Source organism: Sorex araneus, chromosome 2 (genome assembly GCF_027595985.1).
Source record: "Sorex araneus isolate mSorAra2 chromosome 2, mSorAra2.pri, whole genome shotgun sequence".
NCBI lineage: Eukaryota > Metazoa > Chordata > Mammalia > Eulipotyphla > Soricidae > Sorex > Sorex araneus.
In genome coordinates, this window is record NC_073303.1 from 123,616,190 (window position 1) to 123,636,586 (window position 20,397).

The 20,397-nt window shown below is 41.2% G+C and overlaps 1 protein-coding gene across 3 annotated transcripts in view; it reads left to right on the forward strand.

Moving 5' to 3' along the window:
- The window catches only part of AZIN1 (antizyme inhibitor 1), a 29,705-nt gene extending 9,901 nt beyond the window's left edge, over window positions 1-19,804 (forward strand). The window contains exons 3-13 of one of the 3 annotated variants that reach the window (NM_001291520.1): window positions 1,660-1,805; window positions 6,268-6,465; window positions 6,846-7,019; window positions 7,578-7,750; window positions 10,012-10,146; window positions 10,912-10,993; window positions 11,865-11,939; window positions 13,024-13,186; window positions 16,112-16,227; window positions 16,533-16,747; window positions 17,455-19,804. In NM_001291520.1, the coding sequence (NP_001278449.1) occupies window positions 6,364-6,465; window positions 6,846-7,019; window positions 7,578-7,750; window positions 10,012-10,146; window positions 10,912-10,993; window positions 11,865-11,939; window positions 13,024-13,186; window positions 16,112-16,227; window positions 16,533-16,747; window positions 17,455-17,563 (1,344 nt within the window). In that variant the 5' untranslated portion in view covers window positions 1,660-1,805; window positions 6,268-6,363 and the 3' untranslated portion in view covers window positions 17,564-19,804. The remainder of the gene's footprint in view (window positions 1-1,659; window positions 1,806-6,267; window positions 6,466-6,845; window positions 7,020-7,577; window positions 7,751-10,011; window positions 10,147-10,911; window positions 10,994-11,864; window positions 11,940-13,023; window positions 13,187-16,111; window positions 16,228-16,532; window positions 16,748-17,454) is intronic. The other 2 variants (XM_055124222.1, NM_001301748.1) reach the window with 2 other exon arrangements.
- Window positions 19,805-20,397: the final 593 nt, after the last annotated feature.

Below are 20,397 nucleotides of genomic sequence, written 5' to 3' on the forward strand. Positions count from 1 at the left end.
AAAGTTAAAATGAGCAAACAGTGATAGAAAAACAGTGGTTTCCATTTGTGATTCAGAGTCTGCTGTAAAGCCAGTGTTTCTGAGGTACATAGAAAACTGCCATTTATTCAGGGGAGATGTAACCACTGCCTCTTGAAAGATACGTAGGGGCAGCCGTTGGTTGGAAAAGGGGGGCTGGTGCACCAGGGATTGAATCTGGCCACACACAGGCTAGATTGTGCTTATGCTTGAACTAGTTCCTTGGGTCTATAATCTGATGTCTGGAGCTTTTATTCTTTTTCTTAATTTGCTGTTAACTGCAATAATTGCATTATACATAGGTTTTATAGGAAACACTGCATCAGAAGAACTAGAAAACTCGTTTTCTAGCTATGTGCAGTATTTCCTGTTACAATAGTTATCTTTATGGCACCACATCTTAATTACTGAAAGAGCTTTAGGGGAATATGGTTGTGTTTACTTCATACAAAAGTACATTGATCTAAAGACAATGTACTATCTTTAGGGGCTGGAGAGATAGCACAGCGGGTAGGGCGTTTGCCTTGCACGCGGCCGACCCGGGTTCAAATCCCAGCATCCCATATGGTCCCCTGAGCACGACCGGGGTAATTCCTGAGTGCAGAGCCAGGAGTAACCCCTGTGCATCGCCAGGTGTGACCCCAAAAAAGCATAATAAATAAATAAATAAAGACAATAAGACAATGTAGTTTTCTCATTAGCTGTGTAGTAGAATTCATCTGTTTGGAATGAACACAGATATTTTTGGACTACTGGTGAGGAAGTTTCACCGGGAGCCCTTTACAGGGGCATTTCAGATTTAGCCTGATTTAGGCCCATCTTTATATCCCCAAACCTCCTGTGTATCTCCTTTATTCTTACTCTTTCTTCAGTTCTTCATCAGTTCAAATCATCTTTTTCTAGAGATAGGCTTTATTTTTTTTCCCCTAATCTCATCACCTGAAAATGAAAGAAATTTTAGATCTATTTAAGGGAGTTGCCATTGCCAGTCTTCCTGTTGACTGAAGCATGCCATCCTGATGTCCAGGGCAGCACCGGCTGTGACATTCTACCATTTAATTTTCAGTACAGTGTGGCACATTTGTGTGGTCTTAATTTTCAGTTTGATGCCAGGTGATCAAACCCAGGGCCTTCCCCAAGCAGGCATGTGCTCGTCCACTGGGTCACATGCCCAGCTGAGTTCTATGTCATATTAAGATCAACGTATAATTGAAGTTTCAGAACGGTTGCATGTGCAGTATGTACATTCTTGCCCACTCCAGGCCTCGGTATCTATAGTGATAGCCATCCTTTAGAAACTTCTAAGGCTCTTGTCTCTGGCCACTAATTGCTAAAGGTATTATATGTGGTAAGTAATACATTTTAATTGGAGAGAATTGCAGCAGTGAATTCAGCTGCAACATGTGACTTGAAAACTTTGAGCTACATTACGGAGTACATGGGTTTGTTTTGGAAATGATACAGGAAATTTACTCTTGGTTTCTACAGAGTAAAAATATAAATGTCAAAATATTTCAAATTCTCGTTTTTAATGAGTAAAAGTTGTTACAGATGAGTGGTTGCTACATTAAGGTTGGGTTTCCTGCTTCGATGTTCCGAACGGTCCTCTCAACCTTTCAGCTCTCCCTGTTCTACTTCCAGGGAGGTCTTCACTCCAGAAACCCAAGACTCATATTCATCCAGCTTGGTGTCAAGTGGGCTGTTGCTGCCAGAATAATCTTGTGATTATTTGAGAGATGTATCAGTTTCTTCTGAAGTACAATCAACTGTAGAAGCCTTTGTAGCAGGTGTGTAACAAGGCAAGTGCCCAGCTGCTGTAGCCGCTCCTGATGAACATGAGGGCGCAACTGGCCTCGTGCACGCTGCATGGAGCGCTGTGCAGTTCTTTGGAGCCTTTTGTTCTTTGGCAGCTCTTCATGAAAACGCTAAAACACCGATATGAAGGTGTAAATTCAAAATAAGTTTTTTTCTCCAGCTATGATGTATGAGGGAACTTACAACACATAGAATTGTACTTACAGCAATTGTATTATTATAAAATAAGCTGAGCTTTCCCTCACTACGTATTGATAAGGTATCTGTGAAACTTGCTTACGGCTCTTGAGTGGAGAACACTTCTAGTAATTAACTCCAAAGCTCTCATTAAAATAAATTTGCTCCTGAGTTCTGAAACATTTTGAAAAGGCTCTGCAGTTTACTTAGGATAGAATTTCTAAAGCTTAAATAATTCAGTGTCTAATAGCAATTGTGGTCCTTAATGTGCTGGTGACAATAAATCCGTCCTGTTTATAATTTATAAGCAAGCCATAAAAAGTAATGCAGTATACTTTGGGAATTAAACCCAGGATAAGAGCAAGGGCATGAGGAGGTGGTGTCATCGGGGTTGGAGTCCTGTTTCTGCGGAGTGCAGGGGAACTTCGGTGGGGGGGGCCCATACCTGGTGGTCCTCAGGAGCTACTCTGTGCTCTGCTCAGGGCCACACGTGAGAGATCAAGCCGCCTTACCTCCTAATGCGCTAACCCCATGCTAGCTCTCCAGCTCGGAGTCTCCATTCTTGGTGAGGAGGTTTTGGTAGTTCTCAGTTTAGAAATGGAGGTGAGTGGATTGCCTTGATGGAGCCCAAGTACAACCCAAACCTCACTGCAAACACCTGCACACTTTTTTTGACTCCCTATACCATGTGACATGAAATTTTGGTTTTACACATCAAGATTGGCCTACCCTTGTCACCCATCAAAGCTTTTTTGATGAAAATAACAGACTTCTCAGTGATGCTTTATTTGACTGTGGGCTTGCTGACTTAACATGTGATAGTAAACGCCTTCTTCTTAAGGTCTTTGTGTTTTGCAGACTCCTTTGAAGGAAGAATTAGTTTTTCCTGGGCAATGCCTTTTATTTTTCAACAACTGACAGTTGTGCATTTACTCTCGGATCACTTATGTCTGGCTTTGGGCTCATTTAAAGATGCAAATGATGGATGATGGATCCTTTTCAGCATACTTGCAGGGAGTTTGTTTACACCACTACTGCCTTCTAAGCTCTCAGAGTTGTAAAGTCTTGTCCATCTGTCTGAGTACATGCTCAGGGCTATGAATTATGGGACTCTGTGCATCTTCAGGGGACATTTGAGATGACAAACTGAGTTCCCCGCTATTATGTAAAGGCTTTACTAATATTGGTGTTACTCAGCAATTTTTCAGTATAATTTAGGAAATATATCTGTAGTGGTCTCAGGTGTGCTAGCCAATCACGTCAGGTACTGCCAGTTTGTAACAAATGAGGTTTGTTTTCATTCTGGGCTAGAGAGCTACTGCAGCAGGTAGGGCAGGTTACCTTGCCCTAAGTGCAGGGAACCCAGGTTCAATCACTGGCATCTTGTATGGTCCCTTGAGCATTGCCAGGAGTAACACCTGAGCATCACCTGGTGTCCCCCAAGCTCCCCAAAATTTGTTTCCATCAGAGTACTTGTGTGATTGAGCCTCGGGATTGTAAATTAACCCTGTAGTTCTAGAGTGTGAGTTCAGTGACGCTAGTAAAGCCCCATTCACAGGCAGTGTATCTTACTCTTTAGAGCACGCTATGTTTTCTAGTATCTTTATTCATATTGATAGTACTATTACTTGTCAGTTGTTTTTAGCTTACCCCAGTTCATACTTAAAATTAGTTAAAAGTGCAGCTTAGCAACAGCTCATGCTTCTCACTCCCTGCCCAGTCCCCAGTCCCCACAGAAATATCCCAGTTCCCCAGAGCTGCTTTAGTGACAGGGAAAACACATCAGTGGCGTCATGGTGGCTGCACGGGCATTTCTGTGCATATGTCAAAGATGCATACGCATTATTCTATCATGCTCGCATTGTGCTGAGGGCTCACTCCCAGCAGTGTTTAGGAGAGTGTAATCTACTGCTGAGGCAAATTGAAAATGAAAGGGGGGGAGGGCTTATAGGAATAGACAAAAGAAGGAATTTGAAACAATGTAAAGTCATGAAGATTTAAGAGGACATGAGTGAGCCTGAAAAGCATCCTGTTCTAAGAATGGGGTGCACTGAGGAAGCAAGGTTTTTAAGTATAACCTGATCTTCATGTCTAGAGCTAGTCTATTTAACTTTGTTTCTTAAGTTGTAAAATATGGATTAATACCCTCCTTATGGTTGCTACGGGTTTAGAGAATTAACAGTATAAAGTGTTTAGGAGAATGCTTGGTATCAGAAATAACTCTCCATTGGTTTTAAGCTCGTTTGGCAATAGTGACTCTCATGGGCCATTATCAATAACCCAGAGTTCCCAAGTAAATACTATATAGTAGACATGTTTGAGTCACAAACTAAAATATCTTGATTAGATTCTTCATCATAAATGAAGGCTGGTTTTTGTGAAAAAGATTTGTGATGCCAAACTTAGCAGAAAGTTCCTATCTTACTCTTACACTGAAGTTAGCTCCTTTGTTTATATTAAAGTGTTGTCAACTCCATTTCTGCCATTATGAAAGAGATTTGATGAACTGAACTGAAAATAATAGCTTCTTGAAACAGAAGCTGGTATGTTTTGTGATTAAAACCAAATGGTGTTTCCGTTTAATAGGATTTGACTAAAACTATGGCTTACCAAGGGTTTTGTTTCCATGTTGCTAGAAAGCTGACCCTTGGATTTGGGAACCAGTGAAATGTGGAACAATTTAGGGTGAGAGAGGACCATCACCTAAGTTGGACTGTAGTAGTAGAGTAAGGGGAACAAGGGGGAAAAGGCAAAGCAAGGACACAGGAAAGTTTGCTCAGGTTTTTAAATAGTCACTGAGAACTAGCTATGCCACACATTGCTACTGGATTGTCAGCCTGGAGGAATTGCGAAAATAATTGGAGGATTAATGACTGAATGTCATTAAGAAAATAAACTCTTGGGGCCGGAGCGATAGCACAGTGGGTAGGGCGTTTGCCTTGCACGCGGCCGACCCGGGTTCAAGATCCCCCGCATCCCATATGGTCCCCCGAGCACCGCCAGGAGTAATTCCTGAGTGCAAAGCCAGGAGTAACCCCTGAGCATCGCTAGGTGTGACCCAAAAAGCAAAAAAAAGAAAGAAAGAAAGAAAATAAACTTTCAGGGCCAGAGAAATAGGGTGTTTGCCTTGCATGTGACCAACCTGAGTTTGATCCTCAGCGTCCCATATGGTCCCCGGAGTGCCCCCTGAACACTGCTGGATGCTGCCCCCCTCCCCCCATAAAAGAAAGAAAGTTTAATATGCTGCCCCAGAAGTAGAGTGATCTAGTGGAGAATGCCTTACTTTTTTGAATTGGAGAGTGGTTTGATTTAATCTGGTAACTTTTTGAAAATGAGAGATTAGAGTTTAGGGAGATGTAGTACAGTAGGTAAGTTTCATCCGTTTATATAATTATATACTGTCTCTCTGGCCCCTCAGCCTAAATTTAAACAGGTTACTGCTTATTTCTGTTTTTTACAACTTCTTTGAGGATCTAGATAGCTGCAGTGTGGGGGGAATTGACCTAAAATCACACAGCTCTTATATGACGTACTCCAGTGATATAGGCAAAAGACCTGCTTAACTTGATTTCTGGGTTGTTTTTAGCATGTTTCGGGGTTGCACCCGGCAGTGGATAAGTCCTGGGGAACTGTGATGCCAGGGATCAAACCCAGGCTTCCCACATGCAGAGTGTATGCTCAGTCCTTTGAGCTCTCTCTCCCTGCATTGCTTACCTGACACGACTCATACAGCCCTGGCTTGCACTGAGTATTACAAGTGTGCTTCGACTTGCCCTCCATCCCCTCCATTTCTGTTACTTTCATCTACTTTTAGATGATGTTGGAGGTACATTCGCATTACGACTGATATCTTAATTTTATGGCTGCACATCACTTCTTACGTAAAACTGAGTAAAATAGTTTATTTAGAGAAAACTCTTAAGACAAGGTAACAGAATGAGTTTGTGACTGCATAAATGAAGAGTACACTGGTGGGTGGAATTTTTATGTACAAGTGTACATTTTACTTTGCTTTGGCTTCCCGACCTCAGCAGCTGGTACTGGGGCCTTCTGCTGTGCCCAGGGCAGGGGGCAGAGAAGGTGGCTCAAACAGGTGTTCCAGCCTATGCAGCTGCCGCCTCCAGCCCCCACAGTGATATTTAAATGAATTAAAGAACCAGAAAGTAGTGTTTTCAAATCCCTGTCTGTTAGCTTCACTTTTGTAACCCATTAACTGTGACAGTAATACAAAAGATGATGTGACTTTCCTTTTGACAGTTTGTTGCATATTCTAAGGACCCAGACATAAGGCTTGGTGGCCGGTCTCTTGTTTTTCCTGGTTTATGACTTTCGGCTTTGTGGAATACGGCTGAGATGAAAGGATTTATTGACGATGCAAACTACTCCGTTGGCCTGTTGGATGAAGGAACAAACCTTGGAAATGTTATTGATAACTATGTTTATGAACATACCCTGGTAAGTGTGTCGGTTCTGTGCATTTCAGGTTTCATTGTAGTTGCTCTTTGCTGGACCGTCTTGCAGTCAGGTACAATTCAGAATGGAGACAACTAATATGGTTAGCAGTTTGGCTTCTAGGGTGGACAAGGGAGGACATTTAGATTTAGGTCCTGAACTTCTCGAGTAGACAGGCCAATTTTAACCAGGGAGAGAAAGCAGGATAGGAAATGCAAGGCCTACTCAGGTTTTCAAAGAAAAGTGTTTCTATTCTGTTTGCTTAGTGTGACTTTTTGCTCTTAACCAACCTTAAATGTAGTTTTACATGTATGTGTGTGTGCATGCCTCATTTGTGACATCTGCTGTAATAGTTGTCATCTTCGTTGTTCTGACTGTAATAGACAGGAAAGAATGCGTTTTTTGTGGGAGATCTCGGGAAGATTGTGAAGAAACACAGTCAGTGGCAGAATGTGGTGGCTCAGATCAAGCCCTTCTACACAGTGAAGTGCAACGCGACTCCAGCTGTGCTTGAGATTTTGGCAGCTCTTGGCACTGGGTTTGCTTGTTCCAATAAAGTAAGTATGTTTCAGAATTTTGTCACAATGGCAACCTTTTACACATTTGGAAAACTTCCTCTAACTTGCTCCTCATTCTATAATTGTCAAGGTTTGTTTTGCTGTGACATAGAATTCTAATCTCTCTCTTTTTTTTTTTTTCCTTTTGGGTCACACCCGGCGATGTACAGGAGTCACTCCTGGCTTGTGCACTCAGGAATTACCCCTGGCAGTGCTCAGAGGACCATATGGGATGCTGGGATTCGAACATGGGTCAGCCGAGTGCAAGGCAAACGCCCTACCCGCTGTGCTATCACTCCAGCCCCGAATTCTAATCTCTTGAAGTTAAGCAGTAAGAAAAACAGGGCCAGAGACATCGGGTAGGGCACTTGCCTTGGTTACAGCTGACCCAGGTATGGGTCATCATCATATGGTCCCCTGGGTGCAAAGCCGGGAGTAACTCCTGAGCATTGCCACCACCACTATCAAAAAAGTAGTAGTATCCAATTAAAGTATTAATTGGTAAGACATAATAGAAATTTTTCCTTTTAGATGAATGTTTACAATCTGTTTTTACAGACTGAAATAGCTTTAGTGCAAGAACTGGGCGTATCTCCAGAAAACATCATTTATATAAGTCCATGCAAGCAAGTGGCTCAGATTAAGTATGCAGCAAAAGTTGGAGTGAATATCATGACGTGTGACAATGAAGTTGAATTGAAGAAAATTTCACGAAACCACCCAAATGCCAAGTAAGTTTAAAGCTAGATGCATGAAAACATCTGTTTAGGGCTTGGGTTTATCTTCTGAGAAAGAGGCCTTTATGGAGAGTAGTGATCTGTGTTTAGTAGTATTTAACTGCTACCTGCTTTTTGTGTGATTTAGATGAGATAATGGTATTTGGAATGTGAACTTAACCATCTTTAAATCAAGAAAGGAAATTTGCGTGGTAACCAAAATCTTGGTCACAGATATTTTCAGAAATCTATTAATACTCCTGTTTAACATTTTGGCAACAGGATATGTTTTGGCCAGTGTATTTTCCCTGCTGTGCCTGAAGGTTTGAGTTACTCTTGGTGCAGTTCTTCAGGTGTCTGAACATGTCTTAGGATTTGAAAGTCTGTAAATTCATGGGGTTTCTTTTTAAGGCACTGACACTTCTCTTTGAACTAGAAGCTTATTTTTAAATTTTTAAGTCAAGTGAAAAGTCTTGCACATTTCCTGAGATATTTATGTTTACGTTTTAAGAGTATTTGAGGGGCTGGAGCGATAGCACAGCGGGTAGGGCATTTGCCTTGCACGCGGCCAACCCGGCTTCGAATCCCAGCATCCCATATGGTCCCCTGAGCACCACCAGGAGTAATTCCTGAGTGTAGAGCCAGGAGTAAGCCCTGTGCATCACTGGGTGTGACCCAAAAAGAAAAAAAAAAGAAAAAGAGTATTTGAGTTAATTAAAACTTTAGTTTCAACAAAATTAGTATATCTAATATACCAGAATATTCTATACCTTCAGAATATTCTAAAGGTGTAATAGTGGGCTGGAGAGATAGCACAGCCGGTAGGGCGTTTGCCTTGCACACAGCTGACCCAGGTTCAGTTCCTCTGCCCCTCTCGGAGAGCCTGGCAAGCTACCGAAAGTATCTCGCACGCATGGCAGAGCCTGGCAAGCTCCCCATGGCATATTCGATATGCCAAAAACAGTAACAACAAGTCTCACGATGGAGACGTTACTGGTGCCTGCTCAAGCAAATCAGTGAGCAACAGGGATGACAGTGATACAGTGATAATAATAGTACAGAATCGTTCACTTTAAAGTGCTGTTGTATGCATTACATATTCCTGAGAGCGTGTCATTCGTATGTTTTGTATATAATTTTCTACAACTAATGGTATTACAATGGAAATCATGACAAGATTAAATTTTTTAAAAAGGGCCAGAGTGATGAGTGAGAGTATAGTAGGTAGGGCACTTACTTGCACGTGACTGACCTGAGTTCCATCCCCCACACCCTATATTGTTGGTCTCCTGAGCTGCCAGGAATGATCCTTGAGCTCTGACCGATATGGCCCAGAAATGAGTAAATTAAAGAAAAAAAATTTTTTAATTCTGTTTATGATCTTCCTAAAATGAACCCTGATTTTAGATGTGTACTGGGTTCAGTCATAAATTGAATGACATACTTTTGCTACTGCCACATCCAGTTTATTAAATAGAATCATTTTGAACTAAAATAGTTATTATCGAATGAAGTTTACTTAGATGTGAAGGAGAAAGAGAGGATGTTCTAGGGAGAGCACAGGCTTGAAAGAGCAATTTTTTTTTATTAGTCTAGCACTCTGAGATTCATCAGGACTTTCTTAGGAAAACGGCCATTATAAGAATCAGTTGGTATATTTTTTAAAGTGTTTATTCTTTAATACTTAAAGATCTCCTGACAATCTTGGTTCTCATGAGTTTTATGGAAATGTCAAATATGTTTGAATCAGTGATGTTTGAAAGACTGCTGCTAGTCAGACAACAAAGAACTCCATCTTCCCAGTTATTTAGATGTAAGAAATTTATAGGACTGATCAAATTAAGTGGTGAAAGATAAGCTAAGAGGAACAATTTGGAGGAAATTTGAGATATTTAAAAGCCTGATAGTTTTACTGAAAGAAAATGATGGCATTGCTATTGAATTTAGTCTTTGTAGGTGGACTTTTGGATTGATGGACTTCATTTGAAAGTAATGTCGTCTTCATTTCAGAGCCCAACCCACTCTTGCTGCTACAACAGAATCTTAGCTTCCTGCATTTTCCAAATTCACATCCTTGTAAGCGTCACGCTTTAGGCCCTAATTGCTAGTTTTTTCTCTATACAGGATTGTTTTTCATTAGGTTCACTTGATTCTTCCGTCGCTGGATTTGGGAGTGCTGACAACATAATCAACACAATTCCTACAATCTTCAGGCTTCACATGTGCTGATGATGATGTAAACCAACTCTGCCCCAATCATCTTCCCCTTCTCTTAGGGTCTTACTACATATTGCAACAGAAGATGCTATTGGAGGTGAAGAGGGTAACATGAAGTTTGGCACTACCCTGAAGAACTGTAGGCACCTCTTGGAATGTGCTAAGGAACTTGATGTCCAAATTATTGGAGTTAAGTGAGTATTTGTCTTAACTTCATTTAATGGTGGCAATCTGATTTAAGACAATTCACATGACATCTCCATCAACTTTGGGTTTTCTAAAGCATCTTTCTTAGGGGAAAAGCAGATACATGCTTTATTTTTCAGGCTATTTGTATTTGTATACCCCCTAATGAAATAAAGTAGTAAGCAGTAATTCACTTAAGCTAGTAATTTAGTTTATATTTTCAAATTGTTGGAAAGAAGTGTGTCTTTGTTCTCCTGTTTGGGTTTTGAGGCCATATTCGGCAGTGTTTGGGGCTTACTCCTGACTCCTCAGGGATCACTCCTGTTACTGCCCGGGAACTGTGGACGTGGTGCCAGCTAGTGAACCATGGGCCACGTCCCGCCTGCTATGTGCTGATCACCCGTACTAAGTTTAGTTATCCTTAAGCGATTATATTTGAACTTCAAATGTTTGGGAATTGGACTCATCTTATGGTATATACTTGTGAGTTTTAGCACACTTGTGTAGCCAGGACAGCCACAATCAGGGTTCAGTACATGTTTAAATTAAATTGAAGCATTCAGAATCTTCAACTAATCTGGTGCATGTTTGTACCATATATACACGAAAGCATGCCCACTTTTGAGTCACATGAAGTAAAACAATTTGTTAAAATTCGTTCATGAAAGTGTAAGAATCCGACATTTCCTTAGCTCCTTTAAGTGTCATTTGAAACAACATTTGAACAACGTAGAAAGACCTCTAAAACATAGCGCTGCTTTTATTTCTTTTAGATTTCATGTTTCAAGTTCTTGCAAAGAATCCCAAGTATATGTACATGCACTATCTGATGCCCGATGTGTGTTTGACATGGCTGTAAGTACTTTCATTAAATTGTTTTTTGTGGCAGAGGGTGTGGGTTGTTGGGCCAAACCTGATTGTACCTCGGTCATTTCTGGTGGTGGTAGGGGGGCATTTGCATAGCAGAATCTGACCTGGGCCATAGCCCACCCTTCCCCTTCCATTCCTAGTGCTCTCTCTGACCCTGTGATTATTTTCCTCTTTTCAGGCAGGTTGCGAAGGTTAGCATTAATTGCTTGTCATCTGTGGTGTACTTGGATTAAGCTTAGGATGCACCTCAGATTTTATAGTACAACTTTCAGACTTCAATAATTACTTTTCTTTTTGTTTGGGGGCCACACCTGGCAGTGCTCAGGGCTTACCCCTGGCTCTGTGCACAGGGATCTCTCCTGGGGGGTTGGGAGACTATTTGGGGTATCAGTTTGAACCCAGGTCAGCTTCATTCATGCGCTCCAGCCCCATAGTTACTTTTGTAAGTGGATGAAGCCTGTTTGTTAGGCAGTGCAGGTAAACACCAGAAGGATGTGTATGTAATGATGCATTAATCCCCTGTTAATATAGTCCAAAAAAAATTAATGTGTTGTAGATCAGAGCAAATCTTTCTCTCCCCTCACAAAGGAGCTTTTCAGGGGCTGGAGCAATAGCACAGAGGGGAGGGCGTTTACCTTGCACTCGACCATCCCGGGTTCAAGTCCCAGTATCCCATATGGTCCCCTGAGCACCGCCAGGAGTAATTCCTGAGTGCAGGGCCAGGAATAACCCCTGAGCCATCACCAGTGTGACCACCCAAAAAGGGGAAAAAACAAAACAAAACAGGAGCTTTTCAGAATGTATATGTGTTTCATTACAATCTGGGAATTAATGAAGTGTTTATTTTTATTTCTAGGGAGAATTTGGCTTTACAATGAACATGTTAGACATTGGCGGAGGCTTCACGGGAACCGAGTATCAGCTGGAAGAGGTAAGCTTTGTTAGTTAGGGGCTTCTTAAATGTTTAACACTTGCTCCCTTTCTGGCCAAGAAATTCAACATGGGGGGCTGGAGAGATAGCACAGCGGGTAGGGCGTTTGCCTTGCACGCGGCCGACCCGGGTTCAAATCCCAGCATCCCATATGGTCCCCTGAGCACGGCCAAGGGTAATTCCTGAGTGCAGAGCCAGGAGTAACCCCTGTGCATCGCCAGGTGTGACCCAAAAAGCAAAAAAAAAAAAAAAAAAAGAAATTCAACATGGTTGCCAAATGTACTTTCAGTTCAGTTGTGCAGTTGATCGTGAATTGTTTTACTTTCAACACCTTTAACTGTGGCCAATTTTCTTATGACATTGCCCCCTCCCCCAATTCAGTTTTGTTTCAGTTGTTGTTTTGTGCCACACCCACTGCACTCTCTCAAGCCCCAAACCCAGAGCTTAATGAAACTAGTGTTATATTGGAGTATTATTTTCTGTGTAAGGGGTGGGGAGTAAGGGTATGGTATGTATACCACCCCTAAGTCCCCAAAATGACAAGGACTTAAAACTGCTAGCATTCAAATATTAATTCTAAAAATACAAACAGGTAATGAGAAGACAAATTAGCTTTTAATTTGTCTGGGGGCTGATCCCACCTGGGTGGTGGGGGTGGGTGGTTGCGTGTGGCACCAAGGATGGAACCTGCATGCAAAGTATGTGCTTAAGCCCATTGGGCTCTTTACCACCAGCCTTAAAGTTTAGTGAAATTCTTAGAATTCTGATGACATAAAAAGATTCCAGTTCTCTCTCCTCTCCTCTACTCTCTCCTCTCCCTTCTTCCCTCTCTCTCCCCTTACTTTTTAATGACACTTATTTAGAAAGATGTGAGGGGACACAGAGCGAGAAGTATGTATTCAGCAGAGAACACCAGAGTGGAAATAAGCACGCAACATCCATGTTCCGGGGAGAGCACAGGCTTGAAGAGTGGCACAGAAGAATACTGAGGCAGATTAACAAAGTCATCATCTGAGACTCAAATTATAGTGTCACTGTGTGGATTATCCGACATTAAACCCATGATGTATTTTTAAATCTGTAGGTTAATCACGTCATCAGCCCTTTGTTGGATATCTACTTTCCTGAAGGGTCTGGCATTAAGATCATTTCAGAACCTGGAAGCTACTATGTGTCTTCTGCATTCACTCTTGCAGTTAATATTATTGCAAAGAAAGTTGTTGAAAATGATAAATTTTCCTCTGGAGGTAAGATACAAAGATAAGTTTTTTAATTTAATTTCTTCTGCTTTGCCAGGGATCAAACAGGGCATCATACGTGCAAGACAAGTGCTTTGTCACTGAGCTACATCCCAGACCCGAAAGTTGTTGTGTTAGTTGTTTTTTTTTTTTTAATTAGTTTTTATTAAAAACATCATGATTTACAAAGTCGTTCACTATACAGTTGCTTCAAGCACATAGTGTTGCAACACTCCCAATGGGACCTTCCCTCCACCAGTATCTCATTTCCCTCCCAGTCCCAACCTGCCCTCTTCAAAGGCCCCAACGTTTATAATACTGTTTGTTTCTCTGAATTCCAGTTTGAAAATTATTTTTAATCAGATACTACTCAGTTGTTAGTATGCTAAAGGACGTTGTGTCAGTTATGAAATTATAGGTGTGAGGCTCAGCATGGATGGCCAAGGAGCTTTTCGCAGTGATACTGATGGTTTCGATCTTGTCTGATCAGTGGATTAAATGTGCAAATGACCTTTCTCATCCTGTTAACTTCAGTAGTAATGAATTAGATATTAAATCAACCTAAACAAAAAATATTTTCCCCATCTTGCATTATTTCAGAATGGTCTTGGTTTATAATAACTCCCGGGCAGTCTTTCATATGCCGCCTCATGTCGGTGTCCTCTTGTGCTGCCATTACTTACGAATGTTTCTTTACTTTCTTAACATCAAGATGTTTCTGGCTCACATCCCTGTCCTTTCCATGTCTTAGTTCTGGAATTAGCATTTCTTCTAGGTGCCTTAATTCACTTTAATAGAGAATGGGATTTCAGTTTAGGTTATAATTCTACTAAAATAATTGCTCACTGAACAGAACGCACTAGGAAATGTATGTACATTTCTGAGTGCAGTATGCTACTCAGTATACTATATGGTGCCTAGAAAAGATTTTCTCCCATTCCTGGCGCATATTTGCTTAACCCTCAGTGCTCAGAAGATCGTGCCAGGGCAGCCAACCTGTGCACTGCCAAAAAAAGAAAAGCCGCAAGTTCAGTATTTAGGTTGGGATTCATTGTTGATTTGGGCTCATTTTTCCCGTTTGGGGCTGCACCTGATAATGCTGCTGCCAGTTTTGTGCTTCGGAGACCGTGATCTGCTAGAACTGAACCCTGTACCTCCTGCACACAGCACTTAGTCTGTTGTGATGTCTCTGGTCCCCTCCTGGGTGTTTTTGTTTGGGCATGTTTAACGTGAAACAGAAAGGCATGCACAGCATCCTGGTTAGAATGTTCCAGGCTCAAAGAGCTCAGGACTAGGATGCACAGAGAGCCCTGGGTTCGAGCCCTGGAACTGCATTCTCCCCAGACTGCTGAAGGAATAAATATATCTTTCACATCTTAGCTGCTTTTTTTCCTTGGGGGGGTGCATTTCCACTGCAGATTATTTGGGACTGCTTGATATAAATGGAATTAGGATGCATATTTTTTTTCTTTTAAAAATACTTTTGTTGTTTTTTGTTTTGTTTTTGGCCCACACCCTGTTGTACTCGTGGCTAATTCCCGGTCTGTGCTCAGGGATTACTCCTGGCGGGGCTTCAGGGACCATATGTAGTGCGGGGGATCAAACCTGTCTTGGATACATGCAAGGCAAACTCTCTTTCCCGCTGTACTATCTCTCCAAGTCATTTAAGATCATTGACTTAGACCCAGTATAATATTGGAAGCATTTTGTTCTGTTTTTAAATCAGTATTCCACTATGAGAGTATAATTTATTTACCCCTTCTATTACTGATAAACACTAGTCTTTCCAGTTTAGGACTGTTAGAATTAAAAAAAGAAGAAGAAATAATACTATTACAGGGCCCAGTGGAACCGTGCAGGGATGAGAATTTTTGCCTTCCAAGTTACAGGTCTTGAGTTCGCATCCCAATGATCCACATTCAACTGCACAGTCCTGGCAGTGCTGGCACTACAGGCCATTTCTGGTTGTCATCAGTCAAGATGTACAAACCCCTCAACTAGGAAGTAGCAGCAAGTCAAACAGCCGGGCTTGTAAGCCACCCTCAGTCTTCAGACAGGGAAGAATGGAGGGAGAATGCCATAGTGCTTAGGGCCAGAAGGATGGGACAGCTGGGAGGGCACTTGCTGTGCATGCAGCAGACCCGGGTTTGGTTCCCAGCACCCTATAAGGTACCCCAAGTCCCACCAGAAGTAAGCACTGCTGGGTGTGACCCAAAAACAGCAAACCCTAAACAAGACCAATACCCCAGCGCTACGTAGTTCCTGCTGAGAGTTCAGCCCTAGAGGTCCTGGTCCCGCACGCTACACACTCCAGGGGGCATGGGCCCCTGGAACCTCACACTACGCATATTCCTGTATAAGTCATGTTGGCAGATTTCCACCGCTTTGCAGATGTGACTAAGAGTGGTTGCTGAGTCATAAAAGTTCAGTGTTTGTTTCCAAAGATTTCAACACGATAGTGCTACTTAAGCCCACTGGTATTTGGGGTGGAGGTGGGGATTTGAGTACACACACGCAAGTTTTGGTGTATCCCGACCTAGGCTGTTTTTTATTTTTGGTATTTTATTGGCTTCTGGGCCACACGCAGAGGTGCTCAGGCCTTACTCCTCAGTGCTTGCCTGAGTTGGAGCCCAGGTCGGCCAGTAGGCAAAGCAAGCACCTTCACTGCTATACTCGCCGGCCTCACCAGTAGATAGCTCATGGTAGTCTTTGATTTACTTTGACTTCCCACTAATACAGTAGAGTGCTTGACTCATCCCATGGTTGGCTTCCTTTGTGAAAAGGTATGTTTGGCATTTCAGTATATATTGATGTGTTTCCTAAGTTATACGAATAGTTTGAAAGTCTGAGCTGCATAAGTCGTTAATATTTTATATGTTATGCATAATAGCTATGTTTAATACCACATTTCATATTTATCTGTTTCTATTTCAGTAGAAAAAACCGGAAGTGATGAACCAGCCTTCATGTATTATATGAATGATGGTGTTTATGGTTCTTTTGCAAGTAAACTGTCTGAGGACTTAAATACCGTTCCAGAGGTTCACAAGGCAAGTTCTATAAAAATATCAAATCTCATTAGGCAGTTTATAAAATTGAGCTATTCTTAATGCACATACCAACTTTTGGAGTAAGATTTTAGTATGCAGTGGGAAGGTGGTGGGGAATGTTGCCCTTTTGGAGCACTTGTTGTCCCCCCCCACCCCCCACGTCAGTCCTCTGCGCTGCCTGAAAGGAGATGGGCTTTTATCACCTCATTGGTTCTGAGACCCTAAAAGGTGCCCCCGTCTACCAGCACATTCAGGACCAGCTTGAGCAGAAACTGAATTTTCAAGCAACTTTTTCTTTCTTACAGAAATACAAGGACGATGAGCCTCTGTTTACAAGCAGCCTTTGGGGTCCATCCTGTGATGAGCTTGATCAGATTGTGGAAAACTGTCTTCTTCCTGAGCTGAATGTAGGAGATTGGCTTATCTTTGATAACATGGGAGCAGATTCTTTCCATGAGCCATCTGCTTTCAATGATTTTCAGAGGCCAACAATTTATTACATGATGTCATTCAGTGATTGGTAAGGTGTCTAAAGCATCCTGTATTTGAGGGGCTGGAGAGAGATTACAGTGGGTGGGCACTTACCTTGTACCCGGCTGACCTAGCTTCTATCCCCAGCATCCCACATGAGTAACCCTTGAGCATCACTGGGTGTGGCCCAAAATGTAGCATTGTAGCACTGTCATCCCATTGCTCATCAATTTGCTCAAGCGGGCACCAGTAATGTCTCCGTTGTGAGACTTATTATTACTGTTTTTGGCATATTGAATACGCCATGGGTAGCTTGCCGGGCTCTCCCAAAATTACAAAACAAAAAGTGCAAAAACAAAAGCTTCCTGTATTTGAGATTGCGTAAAATGATGTTTGGAGCATGGTACAGTTTGTAGGACACTTGCCTTGCATGTGGGCATCCTGCGTTTGATCCCCAAGCTGCTCCGAGAGACGGTACAGGAAATAAGGCCCTCACCTTGCATGTAACGATGCCAGGAATGGTCCCTACCACAGAGCCCTTAGCACCATCAGCTGTGACCTAATAAAAAACATGGGATGTGTGTGCATGCACACATGCCAGCCATTCTCTCATCCCAGACTCCCAAATAGTCACCTTTTATTTAAAGGATTAAGACATTTTATAGTCTCATTTTATTGTACGTCTATCTGGTTGTGTGGGTTTGTGCTTAAACTTGGGGCTAATACAGTTTTGGTTTTTTCTTTCTTTCTTTGTAGGTATGAGATGCAAGATGCGGGAATTACTTCAGACACGATGAAGAACTTCTTCTTTGTGCCTTCTTGCATTCAGCTGAGCCAAGAAGATAGCTTTTCCACTGAAGCTTAAACAGGCATTAACGCTTCTTTAGATCTGAAGTTGGCAGGTTAAGCTTGTCTGGTCTACATTCCAGAGTGGGGGAAAAAAAATCTAATCTTATTCTGTTTATTCTCTTGAAAACAAAACTTAGTAATAGCTATTTGGGACCAGACAAAATCAGCTTTCATCATATTTCATTGGGGATAATTGGGAGATTTAGATAATGTATCCAGATAAAAACTTATCAGTTTGTCCTACCCCTTAAGCGTTTAAAATTAAAATATGCAACAAAATGGATGACTTAGTGGAGATGGAAGCCCATTAATTGGGTTCCCCATTAAACCGTTTACATACAAGTACACAGTTTTTATACTAAGGATTCGTGTTTAAAAGTCTTGTAAAGTTAATGTCTTTCACCCAGCTAGAGCAAAATGTCAGTGGAAGACCAGTGTGACTTCATTAGATACGTTTAGTGTATTTAGAATGTGTGAATTTGTGCTTTGAACTGTAGTTAATAAATGTAAAATTGCATCATAGTATTTGTTGTATTTGACCTAATGTAACCCTTGTATGATTGCAATAAATATTTGTGTAGATTTTACTGTTTTTTCAGCTAAAACTTGGGAAAGGGGCTAGCTAGCAAAGGTAGTTTTGAAATAGATGTGTATATGGACTGTTTTGAAGGTTTTTCCTTTATAGCCCATTACAGTTTAGTTTGGCTCAGTACCTTTTTCAGTTATTTAATTAGTAATTTAAGTAAAATGTTTGGTAAATCATTGTGAAGTTCAGATTCATTATGGAGAGTTGATGTGCAGTAAGCATGATGTTTAACAATTTTAACACCAAAAAAATGTTAATCCTGCATAAAGCAATTGTAATAATAGGTGTTTCTGTATAGATAGAATGCAATCGCGTACCTTAGTAAATCTTTGGAATCATAAATCCGTTTGGCTGAAATGGAAGATTCTATTAAAAACTTTGAATAAACTTGGGGGAGGGAATTAAAATTGCAGAGAAATCTGCAGCACACTGAAACTTAAAGGGCTGCATCTTTATCCAGAAACCTGTTGCTCTTTTGCACAGAATATTTAAATTCAGCGTTGTTTGGGGTTGGGATGAAGCACACCTGTTTTTTTCTCAGTTACAGTGGTTTTAATCTGGGGGGGGGGGTTCTTTTTCTTTTTTTAAGCTACTCACTTAGTTTCTTATTTCCCATTTGTTCAGCTTAGTAATTACTTTTCTTACTAAAATTTCATGGTGATTGGGGGAAGAAAATTTGCATCAGCAACTGAGTTCGTTGCAAGGAATTTGTATTGTTCACTGCTAGTATATTAGGAATCCTAGATCTCAGAATCACAATAGTAATAAAATAAACAACAGGAGTCACATTTTCCTAACTTCTTCCATGTTTAGATGTGGAATTTCTGTCTCCCAAGAGGAAACGTGACTTCACTTTGGTGCCAATGGACAGAAAATTCTACCTGTGCTACATAGGAGAAGTTCGGAATGCATTCAATAGCTGGTTTTTTACACCTTGATTTCAAGGTGAAATGAAATTGATCAAGAGTCTAATAAATTTCAGTCTCTTTAAAACCAGTAGGTGCTTAATCTTTTTGATTTGATTAATGCCCATTTGAATGTCATGGGTTCTGTTAATAAAAAAAAAATTTTAAAAAAATTAAGGCCCCATTCATTGTCATCTAATTTCCCTTGGACTTTGCCAAGGTATAAATGGGGTTTTATGCAAAATTCCAAGCTACCATGCAACTTTTTTAAACCGTAAATGAAAAATTATTCCCACCTTTCTTCTCATGTTGTGCTTTGTGGTCCAAGAAATGCCAAACCTTTTAAAATGGTACAACTTTGAGTCTTTGGCTTGATATACAGTTTTGAGCTTCGTGGTTTTGACATATCCATAGAATTGTTCTATGTGCAAGAACTCAAAATTGTAGGTATCGCTTGTTAATGATGAGGTGACTTTAAGCAATGTCTGTATTGTATTTGAAGACTGTTTGCCATAATTCTGAAGTTTGACCTTATGTATTTGAATTTGGTATGCTAAAAATACTGAATTAATGTAACAATTCTTTTTTAAAAACAATATTGTAATCTCAGTTCAGAATTTAACTGAAAATATAAAACCCAGATGATTTCTATATAGTAAATTGAACTGTAAAGGTAATTTGTGTGTGATTCCGAATACACAGATAAAATGCTTTTATTCCTCCTGTTTTACTTTGACTCCTACCGTGGCAGTTGAAATTTTACATACCTGCTTGATACATATATAAACTTGCAAGCATTATTGAATCTCACTTGCCTTATTATAAAGGAACATGGAATCCGACAGTGTTGGGTATTCCATATGGAACAATGGCTTTGACAAAGCCCAAATGTGTGTGCCAAGATTTCTGGGGCCATACTTTCTAGATATTTGCCAGTCTTGACAATTTTTATCGTAAACTAAATAAGCTAGATCTATATAGTTAACTGCATATCCCAAATAGATCTGGACCCATTCACATATGCAAAAGAATGGGTTCAGAAGGCACATCCCGGGGCAGGAGCGATAGCACAGCGAGTAGGGCATTTGGCTTGCTTGCGGCCAACCCGGGTTTGGTTCCCAGCAGCCCATATGGTCCCCCAAGCACCGCCAGGAGTAATTACTGAGTGCATGAGCCAGGAGTAACCCCTGTGCATTTGAAGAAGTTTGAGGAGTCAGATAAACGGTACAGCAGATAAGTCGTTTGCCTTGCACAGTTGATGAGGGTTCTGATCCCCTGCATCCTGTATGGTCTCCTGAGCCCTGTCAAGTGTAAGCCCTGTTTACTGTGCCAGGAGTGGCACAAAAAAAAAAAAATCTT